This window comes from Mytilus edulis, chromosome 2 (assembly GCF_963676685.1).
Source record: "Mytilus edulis chromosome 2, xbMytEdul2.2, whole genome shotgun sequence".
NCBI lineage: Eukaryota > Metazoa > Mollusca > Bivalvia > Mytilida > Mytilidae > Mytilus > Mytilus edulis.
This window is the reverse complement of record NC_092345.1, coordinates 83,808,185-83,824,987: the sequence shown is the minus strand read 5'-3', so window position 1 is coordinate 83,824,987 and position 16,803 is coordinate 83,808,185. Positions and strand designations below refer to the sequence as shown.

General features: G+C 31.1%; 1 protein-coding gene across 1 annotated transcript; it reads left to right on the top strand.

Annotated features, from left to right (window-relative positions):
- Positions 1–88: 88 nt before the first annotated feature.
- On the top strand, positions 89–10,970 carry LOC139513176 (ceramide kinase-like protein). The gene is made up of 10 exons (XM_071301455.1): positions 89–363; positions 1,462–1,722; positions 2,587–2,718; positions 3,378–3,441; positions 3,659–3,801; positions 6,003–6,077; positions 6,473–6,659; positions 7,327–7,404; positions 8,013–8,128; positions 10,810–10,970. The coding sequence occupies exons 1-9, from the start codon at positions 180–182 to the stop codon at positions 8,032–8,034; spliced, it is 1,146 nt and encodes a 381-aa protein (XP_071157556.1). The 5' UTR covers positions 89–179; the 3' UTR covers positions 8,035–8,128; positions 10,810–10,970.
- Positions 10,971–16,803: the final 5,833 nt, after the last annotated feature.

Genomic DNA, 16,803 nt, shown 5'->3' with positions numbered 1-16,803 from the left:
ATGACTATTAATCAACGCACAATAATTGTTGACACAATTCCTATGACAACTTTATTTAACGAAGCGTGTCATTAATTTTAGCCAATCACAACTCAGTAATTTCGACAGTCCGTGATAAATTTTGAACTTCCGATGTATTTTGACCATTATCGTTTCTCATCACTTTCTCCTTTATAGAAATGGTAGATTATACTTATTCAGATGATGGAATGCCAATTCCTAAACACACTGGAGCTTTCGCGAACCCATTTGTCTCAGAAGAAGACGTGACAAACATTTTTGATATTCGCGAAGACGGGTTTGATGTGACCCTTTCATTGGCAAATGGGAACATCAGCTGGGTCAGTGTCAGCGGCAATAAGGGTATGATATTTTAACATCCACTAAGTTATCAATATGAAACATAATCAATATTTTGTATATGTGCAGTATCCCATGGAATAAGAAAAACACGCACAATCGAGTGCGTAATGCTAATTAATCATTTTTTTAAGGCAACTTCATTAAAATTATATATTTATTGCCGATATTGGTTGGAAATGTATTTGCTAAGTCCCATGATGGTCCAAATGATAATCTAGTGGAGTAGAGTATTCCCTATTTAATGAGAGGATAGTCATTTAAAGCCTTAGAGCTAAGTCACCAGTGTTAGATCAAAGTGTGTCTTCAAGAGATGTTGGTTTATGTTTGAAACTAAGATAATTTTAAAGTGGCATTTTTTGCTATTTTCTTTAAAAAAAATAATCATTTGTGATTTCTCCTTTTAAAAAACTGAAAAATAAAAAAAACAGTATCAAGTCAAACATCAATTTAAAAAGAGGGGTATACTTGTTCAAATTAATGAAAAAAATCACTCCAAAAATTTATCTTTTTCCGATATCTGGCAGATTGACATAACCAAAAAATTACCAACGTCATTACCTCCCCTGTAGCTGTATTGTATGCCCTTAAAGGAAGCTATGTCACTATTTAGAAATCTATGAAGCCTGACCTGGGATTTGAAATTCTTGACCTAAGAATAGAGTTGACACTTGAACAATAACAATCACTTTTGCTTTTAGGTATCTGATATTTTCTATATCACTCATGTCAGAACATTTTCAGGAAAAAAAAATCAGAGCCAAGATCTATTGATAATAAATTACATACAAATGTAACATAATATGTTTAGCTTGTTCTGATAGCAGATACATTGTACCTGTAAATTAATACTTCTTTTCATACATTAAAATTCAATGGTAAATTAGTCTATTTGATTAAAATATTAAAATACATGGATGCAGTGAGTTCACATGTATTTATAAAAGAAATGTGTAAACAAATCTATTACTTCTATTATAATAAAATGCAAAGAAGAGTGAAAATTTTTCCTGGTAGAGAAGCTTTAAAAAAGTGCTCACTATTTATATAGTAGTAAATTATATAACGATATGTATTCATAATTTTCTGATTGTATTGCAGGTGTGAGATCAAAGGGACTATTTAAAAAGAAAAAGGGAGTTGCTGAAGAGGTTTTACCTCTTGAGGATATTTTAGGTGTAAAGATTAAACGCAGAAAAACAACAGGACAACATGAAGGAGAGGGCATGTGTCAAGGTTTTACTATATATGCCTATCAAGTCTTTGGTCCAAATAATTTAAAGGAAAGAATTATAGAACTGGAACATCCAAGTGAAAAAATTTGTAAAGAATATTGTGAGAAAATAACAGATTATTTAGATGGTAAGAATTACAGAAAATCCTATTATTCAAAAGCTTAATGTGCAAGTATTTAGTACAAACTGTAGAAAGAGACAATTAGCATAGAGTATAGCTGATATTTTTCATTTATGGTCAGGGGTAAAAACACTTCAAATTAATAGAGAGAGTTGACTTTTGTCTTGCACTCAAAAAAGGATAAACCATGACATGCTGGGCAGACTTCATTCATGATAGGACACCCCAGGTTGAAAGGATTGACACCAAATGTGTTTGTGATTTAGCATACATGTACACGTACATTCCAAAGAAGTCCTTTAATTATAGATTTGATACTTAATTGTCATGTCCCAGGTATTTAAGGGATACATACATGTACATGTATATGATATAGCATTGACCATAATAAGACATAAAGCTTTATTTAGAGTCGGTATAACCATAGCAATTACAAACATAAGCTCTGAAGAGTTTTTAAAACCAACATAACAACAAGTAAAACAAAACATACATATCAAGTCATGCACACAAAATTGACTATGCAGTGAAATTTTTATTTTAGCTGAAAATCAAAATACATGTAGTACAAAGTACAAAATGTACACTAATAAACAAAACAAAACAATTGTCAAATCGTAATATATAAGGCAACAGTTTTACAGAACATGTAGAGCTATATAAAGTTTGCTTGAATGCTGTGAATTTTTTAATAGTTCAGTACTTCAATCTACATGTAAAAGTATTTTAATAGCTGATATTGTCGGTGAAAACCGCATCCAAACTGAATCAGTGAATGAATCTATCACAAAAATTTATTTTTATGCAAGTATATTTTGCATTCAGCTAAAGACTAACAGACTCATTCAAATATTTCTGTTTCATTTTCAGCTATAAAAGAACGACCTAAATCAATGAAGTTATATATACAAAGTCATGCTGGACCACATAACAGTAGTAATATCTACAAACAGAAAATTCAGCACCTGTTTGAGGCAGCCAATTTAATTGTTGATTCTACAGGTATATGTCACATCTTTTAAATAATAAGAACTGTTGAATACAATCAAATTTAAAAAGTGTTAAGTTGCAGCTAAATATACACAAAATGGAATATTTCAGCTGTAGTCATATTTAGTTTATTTGGCACTGAGGTTAAAGTGCTGAGATTTAAACACATCTAATTCAAACATTTATGTAAAATTTTTCAATAACATATGAAAAGAACATTATTTAAAAAGAGCAATGATTATAATGACCAAACAATTACAGTTGTATTTACAATTTGTTTTTATAGCAGATTTATGCTACCGGTATAATATTATGCTTTTTAGGTAAGATTAATGACAGCTAGAGCAATGTTAAAGCACACAAAGTGGACAAAACATGAAAAGTTATCATTAGTTTTGCATTGAAATTATTAAAATATGACAATGCTCAGCCAGGTGTTTTTCTGTGTAAGAACAATTCAAAGGCTGGACATTTAAAGCAATACAATTTTATTTTGTTTTAAGTTTTAATTCTTGCTCACTAACAAAATTGTAGTGAGGATCTAAATGCAAGCTCTGTAAGCATGGAAATCAAATTTCTACTGCAAGAAAGATATCATATTTGGATAATTTATTCCTGGACTAGTTCTCTTAAAATTGAATTGGTACATTTCATCTCCTCTTTTTTCACAGAGATACAGCATAATGAATATGTGAAACAGGAAATGATACATTTAGAAGTAGATCAGTATGATTGGTAAGTTGTGACCTTTTACCTTTATAGTGTAAAGACGAATTATGTCAGGAACTTTTTATATGTACCTTATTCTCATGATTATGCTTGTTTGAAATTGAATTACTGTTTGTGCACAATTTTAAGCTTACCAATGGTATAACCAGCAGACCTTGAAGTAATATTTTGATCTAATCTTTTGTTATCTAATTCTTTTGATGAAGTAATTTTTCTTTTTTAGTATTTGCTGTGTTGGTGGAGATGGTACAGTTAGTAAAGTGACCACAGCATTACTGAATAAAATACAAGCTTCAAAACATATAGATCTCAAAAATGGATTGACGCCAGCAAGATGTCATATTCCATTGGGAATTATCCCTACAGGTGGGTAATAAACAGGCCTGACCAATGTATTTACTCACAGTAAGATCATTGTATTGTCCTCAGTGAAATTTAGACTCTTCAAATTATGGTCTTTTGTTTTCATTGTGAAGTACAAAACAATAAGATTGAAACTAGGATAAAAGAATGAGAATGAAATGTCAAGGTCCTTTATTTTTCTGTTAACTTGTTAAGGTAAAAACAACTTTAGTAGATTGAAATTTTGGCGAAGAGTTTATTGATGTTTTCTTTTCTTTTGACCTGTATCTCCAAATTATGAACTAAAGTTGGCTCTATAATGGGCCCTGGGTGGAGAATAACCAGAACTAAAGTTAATAGCTATACATGTAGTTCAAAAGACTAAGTCACTGTAGCTATTGATTGAAAGAGAATTGGGCAAAATCTTTGTTTCCACATTTTGAACCGTTTGTTAAAACTTGACCAATTTCATTGGGCACATGACAAAGACCCTTTATATTTTGAGGTCAAAGGTCCAAGTTACTTCAGAAATTTGGTAAGCAACTTCTGGATTTTTGTTTATTATTAAATAAGTATGTGCTGCTTCTCAGCAAAGCATGCAGCATAAAAGAGAGCAAAAACAGGCCAGCTAGGAGTCAAAATACTGTGTTCAGGTAGGGTGACATGTCTTCCTGCAGACTTACCTTGTAGCACTATCGTTTTAAAAATCCATCTCAGCGTGTCAGTCAAGTGCAAAGCAGGATCAATATTCATATAACATTAGAATGTTTTCGTCCTGAAAATATATTTATGTCACTGGATGTTAATCAGCCATCAATCATTATTCATCATCATACATTTCTTTTTTCGCTGACATCTTTTGAAAATTAATGATGAGGTTTAATTTTCATCTTGTAAATAATGATTTCTGCACCAATGTATTGTATTGATTGTTACATGTATTGATTTGTATTATCTCCCTTATACCATGTGTCATATACATGTATGATTATTGATGGGTTATTTCCCTTTATTGTTTACTGCCTCACGATCATTATTAAATTATTAATTAACGATCACATGTGTTATAGTTTTCTCTGCTTACTGGCGTGGTGGCAGCGGTTTATGAAACCCACATCTCAAATAATACAAGAATTTGAACATTATTCCACTCAAGTAAATGGTGAGCAGAAAAATTTGTTATTTATTTTGACTAACACTACAACATTTTCTATTGTTGGACTTAACTGATCTTTACAAAACAATGGTCACTCGCAAAAGTTGAAACAATAACATCTTTTGAAGCTTGGAGACAAAACTTACAATATAACTTGTCCCTTGATCAAAACTTTGCATCATTCCTTGTTGATGGATTTACATGGCTGAAGAAAACCAACGCCAATCCTTTGCGTGGCATTGCTAACGATGGCGAGGAGGTTACCGAAGCTAACCGACAAACAGCAGCCCAAAAGTGCACACATTTGGACCTTATGCTAGGGCAAATAGCAAATTACTGTCCAATTATTTCAAGAAACACTATAATTAAGAATTCGACATCAATTAATTCTATTTGGCAGTCAATTCGTCTACACTACGGATTTCAGTCTACTGGTTGACACTTTCTTGATTTTAATAGCATCTTTTTGGAACCAAATGAGCGTCCTCAGGACTTGTTTCAGCGATTAGCTAGTTTTATTGAAGACAATTTGCTTCATGCCTGTGGCAATATTCATCACCACGGAGAAGTACCTCAAGCCGACGGAAAACTATCGCCTTCTTTGGAAAACCTAATTGTACTTACTTGGTTAAGACTTATAAATCATGACTTGCCCAACCTAGTGAAGCAGCGATATGGAACTGAATTACGGTCAAAAACATTAGCTTCTTTGAAACCAGAAATTTCACAGGCACTTGATAGTTTACTTGATGAAATTCATTCAGCCTCTGAAGCCAAGGTTTTACGGGCGTCAATAAAAGACAAACATTTTGACAGAAGTGCAAAGAAGACAGGTAGTATAAGAACTGGTGGTCAAATAAAGTGTTGTGTTTTATGTAAGTAAGCAGGTCGTCCGTCCCAACATTTTTTAAGTTCTTGTAAATATTTACCTGATGAAGACAAACAATATATGTCTAGAGTTAGGCAATCTTATTGTACAGAAGTAGGTGATAGTGAGTCTGATCTCTGCTTACTGGCGCTGGGGAAAGTTTTTCTTTGTATTAATGATGAAATTAATTGTATTTTTCAGGCACCACAAATCAGGCTGCTAAATCAGTATTAGGTCAGTTAGATCCAGTTAGTGCTGCAATCAATATTATACTAGGTAAGTTGTTAAAAAAGGCCAAGTACTTCGTTTATTTTCTCGCATGTAGATGGTTTGAAATGGATCATAGTTTTAAGAGTTGCTTTATTAACAATGAGACAGATTTACGTTTATCTGTCTTTCTTTGTTTTTTTTATTCTTTGGAAACTTTTTGTTGATAGGAGTACAACCAAAAATATATGTATACGTCGACGATTTGTTTGATGAATTATCTTCCTTAGATCTGATGAGATTTTGTTGTTTAATTAAACATTTTTAGCAAGACAACAATATCTGCTCATTAACCTGTTTTAGTTTTAATTTTGATACTTTAAAAATATTATTCATTATTGTTACAAAAACATATTATAATATTATTAAATCCTAGTTTGACTGAATTTAATTTTCTCTAACAGGTAGAACAGCTGCAGTAGATGTTATTTCAATTTTCCACAAAGATAAATTTTTACAATGGGGTTTTATATGCCAATATGGCTTTGCTGGAAATGTTCTCAAATTAGCCAAAAAATATAACCGTGTAGGACTTGGTAGTAAAGGATTAGATGCTGCAGTAGTTAAAGCACTTAGTAAATCTAAATTCAGGTAGGTTTTATAACTGATATCCATAGAATGCACAGTTCACTGTTCAGGACTGCATAGTATTATTAATTATCACATGTTTGTCAGGTATTAACATTTAGTTTTTGCCTATAGATAGGATAACAATAAAATTGCCTTAGTCTTATTTTCTCATAGATAGGTAGCATACATTGTAAAAAATGATGATACATTACCCCTTATTCAGTGCAAAATATGAAACAGATATCTCCAATTTAACATTGATGTGTACAATTTGAAAGTTTTTGTTGCTTGTAAATCTAGTTGGGGGTTTTAACAAAATTTTATCTGCAACAAATATTGTAACCTCATTTTAGAATCAATTTGTCTTTGTTGGAAGTTGGAGAAGATATGGGTATTATTAAAAATTTAAAACAATAAAACAACAAAAACCTGAATGTTTTGTCTTCTGTTTAGTCTTGCAATAGTTTTTTTTTGCTTGCTAATCCCTGCAATAATTTTCACCATTTGTACACACAACACCAGTGGTCAACACATTTTCAAGAGGAAACTTTTAATTCTTACTCAAGGAATTTTGGAAACCATATAATTTAATACATGCAGTCTTAGATGTATGAACTTTTGGAAAATTTAGGAATTAGATTTAACATAACTCATTAGCCTAACTAACTTCATTTGCTTTACATAACAGAATGTATGAATGTGATATAGAATATCTCCCTGCAGACCCTCTCTCTGGTGAACAGCAGTATACTGTATGTCGTACAGGGTAAGTATTAGCATTCAATAGAAAATTTATGTGTCATTTTTTTATGGGATGGAGTGAATTTGAAGAAACTGAAAACATTTTGTTCAATGACATGCAATTGTGATGTGCATTTTTTACATTGAAAATCATTTTGTTGAAAATACTGAGAAAAAATGTAAAAGCATTGTGTTGAAAATATCAAAAAGAGTTACAAAATTTAAAGTTGAAAATGGTCAGTGAACTTTCTTTGATATATTTACTTAATGTTGTATCATTTCAGTGGGGGATCCAGAACTTTTCATAAGGGGGCCCACTGACTGACCTAAGGGGGGGGGCCGCTCCGGTCATGCTTCAGTGATTCCCTATATAATCAACCAATTTTTCCCACAAAGGGGGGGGGTGGGGGGGGGGGGGGGGGGGGCGGGCCCCCTGGATCCCCCTATGCATTTCACTTGTCAACTTCACAGCTTAAAATTCTTTTGGAAAATGAACATGAAACTGATGTGTGGCTTTACATGTATACATTGAGATTATTTACCAAAAAGAAAAACTTTCAGAATTTAAATACGAATTAAAGAAGACAAATCTTAACCATATTTGATGTACTTTTTTTTTGTATTTTACCCCAGATGTGATGTGTGTGTACCGTAGATGCAAGTAAACAAGATGACAATACGTCTGATGTAGTGGAGGGAATGTATAGTACAACCATTTAATTCTAGTAATAATAGTAATGATTTTAATAGTAAGTACTCCTAATATCAAGAATAATAGTACTGATTTTGAATATTTTGTACCTCAGTAACTTATTCCAGTGTTAATAGTTATATCTGTGATTACCAGTATTCACTTTATATAACCCTCATCTGTAATAGAAAGAATATATGACATACTGAAATGTATATTTGGTGATATTAGGCTTTTAATGTATACTGTCGTGTAAATTCTGACATAGAAATAGTGATCCGGCGGCGGCTACGGTGGCGGCGGCGTTAGCTTACTTCTTAAAAGCTTTATATTTTAGTAGGTGTAAGACCTGGATGCTTCATACTTTGTATATAGATGCCTCATGTTACGAAGTTTCGGTCAGTCACATGTCCAATGTCCTTGACCTCATTTTCATGGTTCAGTGGCTACTTGAAAAAAAAGTAAAAATTTTTTGTAATGTTACGTTCTCTCTTATTATAAGTAGTAGGATAACTATATTTGGTATGTACATACCTTGCAAGGTCCTCATGCCTGTCAGATAGTTTTCACTTGACCTCGACCTCAATTTATGGATCAGTGAACAAGGTTAAGTTTTGGTGGTCAAGTCCATATCTCAGATACTAGAAGCAATAGGGCTAGTATATTCGATGTATGGAAGGACTGTAAGGTGTACATGTCCAACTGGCAGGTGTCATCTGACCTTGACCTCATTTTCATGGTTGAGTGGTTATAGTTAAGGTTTTGTGTTTTGGTCTGTTTTTCTCATACTTTATGCAATAGGTCTACTATATTTGTTGTATGGAATGATTGTTAGGTGTACCTGTCTAGCGGGCAGATGTCATCTGACCTTGACCTCATTTTCATGGTTCAGTGGTCAAAGTTAAGTTTTTGAGTTTTGGCCTTTTTATCTAATACTATATGCCAAAGGTCAACTATATTTGGTGTTTGGAAATATTTTATGATCTATATATCGGTCCCACAGGTTTTATTAGCTCACCTGGCCTAAAAGGCCATGTGAGCTTTTCTCATCACTTGGCGTCCGTCGTCGTCGTCTGTCGTCGTTAACAATTTTTCAAACATCTTCTCCTCTGAAACTACTGAATGGATTTGAATGAAACTTAAAATGATTGTTCCTTAGATTATCCTGCACAAAGTGTGTGCTTCGATTTTTGATCCGTCAAAAAACATGGCCGCCGTTACTTAAAATAGAACATAGGGGTCAAATGCAGTTTTTGGCTTATATCTCAAAAACGGAAGCATTTAGAGCAAATCTGACATGGGGTAAAAATGTTCATTAGGTCAATTTCTATCAGCCCAGAAATTTTCAGATGAATCAAACAAACCATTGTTGGGTTGCTGCCACTTAATTGGTAATTTTAAGGAAATTTTGCAGTTTTTGGTCATTATCTTGAATATTATTATAGATGAAGATAAACTGTAAACAGCAAAAATGATCAGCAAAGTAAGATCTACAAATAGGTTAATATGACCAAAATTGTCAATTGACCCCTTAAGGGGTAAATGTCCTTTAATGACAATTTTTCACAATTTGTTCATCATATTTGCTAACTTTAAAAAATCTTCTCCTCTGAAACTACTGAATGGATTTGGATGAAACTTAGCATGATAGTTCCTTAGATTATCCTGCACAAAGTGTGTGCTTCGATTTTTGATCCGTCAAAAAACATGGCCGCCCTTACTTTAAATAGAACATAGGGGTCAAATGCAGTTTTTGGCTTATATCTCAAAAACGAAAGCATTTAGAGCAAATCTGACATGGGGTAAACATGTTCATTAGGTCAAGATCTATCAGCCCTGAAATTGTCAGACGAATCAAACAAACCATTGTTGGGTTGCTGCCACTTAATTGGTAATTTTAAGGAAATTTTGCAGTTTTTGGTCATTATCTTGAATATCATTATAGATAAAGATAAACTGTAAACAGCAAAAATGATCAGCAAAGTAAGATCTACAAATAAGTTAAATATGACCAAAATTGTCAATTGACCCCTTGAGGGGTTATTGTCCTTTAATGACAATTTTTTCACAATTTGTTCATCATATTTAAGGCATTGTTTACCAGGTGAGCGATTCAGGCTCTTGAGAGCCTCTTGTTTGACCATGACCTCAATTTCACGGTTCATTGCACAGTGATAAGTTTTTGTGTTTTGGTCTATTTTTCTTAAACTATAAGTAATAGGTCAACTATATTTGTTGTATGGAAGAATTGTTAGCTATACATGTCTGCCTGGCATGGTTCATCTGACCTTGACCTCATTTTCATGGTTCATTGGTCTTTGTTTAGTTACCTTGGTTAATGTTAAGTTTATGTGACAGTTTAAATAAAGCTTTATACTTAGGACTATCAACATAATATCAATGATTAGTAATGAAGGCAAGACATTTCAGTGTGTGCATATCTGATGAGGGAATTATTACTGTTGGATTACAAATTGTATAATTTTGGATAAGTATTTATTTGATAACATTGACTTTGAATGTAAATTAAGTAGAAAATGGAAGAAACTATATTTTTTTGTACACTTTCCCCCTTTGAGTTGATGCAACTTCATTGACAATGATTATGTCTTAACACCACCTTCTGTTGTACAGTATCAGAGAAAAGAATTTACAGGATTTTATTTACACGTGATTTGATGAGAAAATCAAAAGCATTTCAACCAATGTTATAAACTATTGACTTATTGATCTATTTAGGTTTAAGTGATACTGAACAACTCTCAGAGGAAGTGTTAGAAGACAATCCATGGAAAGCCTGCAAGGGGAGTTACTATCATGTTGGGTTATATAGTATACCAGGCAATTGTGAGGTGGCTCCTGAGGGGCTCAGTAAATTTACTCATTTATCTGATGGTGCTATGGAGTTAGTTCTAGTTAAAGACTGCTCACGAAGGGATTTTATAAGATATCTGAAACGTCATGGAAACCATAAAAATCAGGTAAATATAACATTTTATTAATAAATTAAAGTATAATGGAAACTGTTTTAAGATTAAAGAAAACAGAAAGAAGGATTTGAGTTCAATAATAATAGTACAAGTTTATCATAAAAAATATACTAAAAAATATACTATTGCTGACTTTTGAGTTATATCTGTAAAAAAAATGTCTATTTTTTGGTTCATTAGTGTTATTCTAAGACATTTAGTTTTTAGTCACAATATGAGCTATAGTTTTTACTTTGCATCGATCGATACCTTTGTTGATACACAATATTTATTTATGTGTCATGTTATAGAAGTATTTTAACATTAACTTTCATAATCATACACTGGGATTAGACTGTGTGTGACTTACTAACTTACAATTAACACATTTTACTTCTTCTAAAATGAATATGAATATAAATGAAATTGATATTTAGAAATTTAGACAAGTGTTCAGGTTTTATTGTTCAAAGAATAAACTTATGATTTCTTTTACAGTTTGATTTTCCATTTGTGGAGATACATAGGGTAAAAGATGTAAGATTTAAACCTAGATATCCAATGGGTTGGAACTACAAGGATACTACATATAATGAGGTGGAGGATCGTATGAAGTCTATAGAACATAGAATGTCTGTCCAAGGTGTTAAGTCAGGTGATGCGTTTATAATTGATGGTGAGAATGGAAGCATCCACACCCCATCACCACGGAGAGCAGACAGTGTAGAAGATCTGGATGATCTTGATGATACCGATGAAGATGATGAAGTTGACGATGTGTCACCACCTGGAAGTCGTACAGTAAGTCTCTACACTGATTTGTAAGAAACACAAGAATTTAATAACAACCAAACTGCTTTTTAGAAAAAAAAAATGTTTTACAGACTGACCTTGGCATTAACAAATTTTGTTACATTAAATTTATTTTTGCCTGCAATAATGAATAGAGTGTCAATAGAGAGACATAGGTTTTACATTTCCCATATCATCAACACCCCATGTTGGTATCTGTTGAGGTTCAAAATTTAAATGAGTGTAGATCAGTCATTAATATTAAATGTATTATATCTCTATTCCATAGGGATCTGGGAATAAAAACAACAACATATATAAGAGAAAAGACAATGTACTTGTAAACAGTGCTCCACAGGACCAACAACTTGTAGGAATGCAGTATCGACAAACTTTTGCTGATGAGGAGAGATGGAGAAGGAAAAAGAAGGTGTTAAAAAAAGAAGAAAAGAAAAGGATAAAAGAGGAATCAAAGATTCAGACTGTATGGAATATTGATAATGAGATATGTGATGACACATTATTGACTTTTAGGTATGTTTTATCAAATTACTTTTCCAGGGGATAAAAACTGGAAAATTCTACATTGATAAACATTGAAAATTCAAATAATTGTTCAAGATGGAATAAGCAATCTTATTTATTTACATAATGCTAAGCTTTTCTTTTACTACTTGTGACCAGTAAGGCACAGTGTCAAATACTATTTTTATTATTCTCATTAAACATGCAATACTTCCCTCTTTTTTGATGAAGTTCAATGTCATTTCCCATTTAATGACATCATTTAAAAGTAAAAATGTTGTAAAACTTTTAATTTATTGTACACATATTGCTGAAAATTGATTCAAAATATTATAAATGTTTATATATTATTACAATGATACCTTCATTTTATACTTACAGGGTACATCATGGGTTACTATCTGTATATGGAGTTGGTTTATCACCAGATACTGTTTTCATCAATTCACCATTATCCTGCCTTCCCCTCATCAACTAGAAACAATATCTTACCTCCCAGTCATCAGTAGGAACAAGGATACAGTCATCAGTACAAACAAGGATCAAGTCAATCTTTAAGAGAAAGTTTCCAGTCTGTCATAAGCTCAATAGAAATTTATAAACAGTTGCTTGGTTATCAAAAGTACTAAAATCTTTAATCTAACCATTAACATGTACCATGCTTGTTGTAGGCTATGTAAGAACAAGTCATTTATTTACTTGTAGATTATATGTTTTATCTAAAGAAACCAAGTAGGTTCTCAGTTCCATGCTAATTTGTCAATAAAGACATGAGACTAGCCTTAATAATCATTTTATAAAATATCTAAATACAATGTATCTGTGCTTGGTATGTATTTTTTTGAAAATTAAGTTTGTTTCAATGTGCTTATTATTACTGTAAACTTTCCGTCATAAATTTAATTTATTTGCCATTTTTATGTAAATATAGTGATTGTTGTTCCATAAAATTAATTTAAACTGTAAGTTCTTATTTCTAGGTATATCTTGAATCGACATGGGTATGGTTTTTGTATGTTTTAATTTATTGTGAATGTTAAAATATTTAAGAGGTGCCTTCTTATATTTACGAGTTCAAACTAAAATATAAGAAATATATTATTTATATACAGAATAACTTTTGTCTTTTAAAGGCAATAGTATTTGATTTAGTTGCTTATTCCCATAATGCACTTTAATAATTATTACACTGTAAAGTAAGTTTTACACAGTGTATGACATTGTTGTGATTTGTTCAATCATTGATTTTTACATAGATATTTAGTTTTATTAGAATTCTTGTTATTTAGATTCAAAAACTCACATTTTGCTTGAATCTATATTTTGTTTTTATCAGACCTATAGTCACTGTCTGGATTGTTATACTGTTGTAAATAGAATTTTATTTTGGTTTCTATTTTTGCATTTACAAGCTTACACTGTAGGAAAATTATTTTATGGGTTACCAATTTCCATGAAAAGACAATAATTATTTCTCACACCTTTTCAGGGTGAAAGATGTATTTTTAAGCCTATTTTAAAATATTGGTGAACTTGTAAGCTTCTGTATCTTGTTGATAGTCTCACTGTTACTTGAAGAGGAAGAACTGCAATATTAGATTTTCATTTGCTTTTTGTTTTGCCTTGTGTGTGCTCAATTTTTGTAATTTTTATGCACTGTCTACCTTTTTAATAACATTGGAAGGTAACAAAATTAATCTGATTTGTTGCTCACTAATTGAAATTTGTCTCCCGGGAAATAGTGACTACATTATTTAATGTGTCAAATTTGGTTGATGTTAACCATTGATAGTATAAACCATCATAGAATTATATTTAATTTATAAAACAAAAATCAATATCTGTTTAAGATTTTAAATGAATGTGTTCAGTATTGAGAAGAATTCTAACAGTATTTAAGCCTAGAGTAAATATTACACTGTCAAGTGGGATATATTAAGAGTTTAGGTTTTGGTTAATTTCTCGATTTTAAAAGATCAAAAAGAAATGGTGAAAATATTCCCTAGTGTAAATTTTGATCTTTAAAAAAGATAAGAGTCAAGGACAAGTAAAGAGGCCAAATAAAACCTAGCAAACTTGTTTGATGCTTTAAAACCAGGAAATTAAATCACTGCTTAGATTAATCCTCTTGACAATATTTAGCACTTGTATTTCAGAGTAGTATACATTACCACAAAGGCTTTTATATTTAGCACTTTTATTTCAGAGTAGTATACATTACCACAAAGGGTTTTATATTCATTCATTAGCACATCATACCTAATTTATATAGAATAGCTGAAAACACATGCATAATGTCCTCATAGAAAGTTAATGTAGTAATAGCTCATAATTTTATCAAAAAATATTTTAACATGCTGAAGGAAGCTAAGGGCAAGAAATGTCTAGGTATGTTTATCACAAATTATAAAGTAGACAATGTTCAAAATTATTCATACAGACAAAGGGAAGTGCATTAAATTCATGTCGATATAAGCCCTCAAATTCTATGAAATTTGAATTTACATTTTATTAATCTGGTTTGATAGAAATTTTAAAAGATTACCTTGTTAATATGTGATTAATCATTTTGTTTTTCTAATGTAAGTGGAGCCTTAAAATGCAATAGAAAAAAAAAATCTGGTTTTATGGAAGAAAACTATTAAAGCAGACAATATTGTCTGAAGATAACATGAAACAACAAGTTTTCGGTTAAGTAAAATATGTGTTTTCGGAAAGGTTACCTCTGTTTAGATGGAATTCTTATTTCTACAACAAAGATCTTGCCTTTATTATTTCTGAATATTTAACATAAAATTACTGATCATCATTGGTTAACATATTCAAACACATTAACATCAAATGTATATAATATCTGAACAAGTGCAATATGTTCTTCCGTGTGTTTAAATGAAACAGATGTCTTAGTTTGGTTAAATCTTGCATTTAGGTGAATTTGTCAGGAGTCAGTTATTATATATCAGTGAAAGTTCTATTGTTAGAACTAAGCTATTATAAAGGTCACTGTAATAGACAACACTGGTTAAGTTTCTTAGAAATGAATTATAATATTATTGTTAATTTATACCATGCATTTGATACAGCCAAATATATTTGTAACTGTGTCTAACACTGGAAAGTTTTAGCTTGTCAAAATGTTTTCAATGAATCTGATACAATTTTTGTTGAATTTTTTGTTTGCATCTCATTTTTTCCTTCCTTTAAATCAATAGGATTTTTAAAAAAAATCTTTTTCTTCAAGTATATAGAGTAAATTCAATTTTTTTTATGTAACCTTGTAGACTTTTCGTTATCTTACCACCGTTAAAAATGTCAATGGTTAAAATGTGGATGAATTGCATATCGCAAGTTCACTGCTGTTTACTGTGTTGAAGGGCCAAATAAGAATATATGTATATATCAGCGTTATTCTAATACTTTCGTTAATATACTCCATTTCCTAAAATCCTCTTTATTTGTTGATATCTCACCCATGTTTTACACACATCTACTATATTTTTCACATGTAATTGAAATTGTTTATAATTGTTACAGCACATTCTCAAAACAAAGAGAGTTAGAAATTAGTTTAAAATATGATTTCTATAATATTCATAGATTTCAAATTGTGGGTTTATATTTTCATTCACATATTTGCAAACTTTTGTATCTATCAAGAACTAGATAAATAATAGCATTTCACTCTAGATAAATTCCCTATTTTAAATATCTGGGTTATTTTTAAAATTGAAAATTTTAAAAAAAATCTTCAAAGTTGGCTTGGTGTAAATGAAGCCCAACATCATAAACTTTGTGTCTCATTTGTATACCAAACTTATCTTTCATGTGATTAATCTTATGTGAAATTATAGAAGATTGCAATTACATGTTAAATCCTTTTCTTTTCGGATACAAGTGGTGGGGTGTCCTTAACCCTCCCCTTTGCCAAATTTTTTGTTGTGATTATAAACTTTAAATTTTTACTGCTCGTGTAATTTTTCTGTTTTCTTGATGTTGAGAAAACATTTATTTCTGTGGGTTTATTACATGCTTCTATATTTGTGTGTTTAAGTATTTGTTAATCGCACTGTAAAATACTGCATACATTGTCTCAACACACTTCAATGTTCCATTTACTATCATCCTCGTATTCCGTCCACTTTATATGTTCTGTTTTTATCTTCCATTCCAGATTTTTTATTTTTACTGGTTTTGTATTATTTTATAATTTTATGGTTATTTTAAAAATTATTATACATATAATATTTACAAGAGTTTATTAATAAAAAACAAATGTGTTTATAATTTAAAAGAAAAGATGAAATAAAATATACCAATGTGATTTGCCTAGTTATTCTGTTGATTACAATGTGATAGGTTGTGTTGGTAAAACACATTCGTGTAGTATTTTATACTGATATGGTACTGTAGTACTTATGTTGATTTGCAGTGTGCCCATTTGATTTGA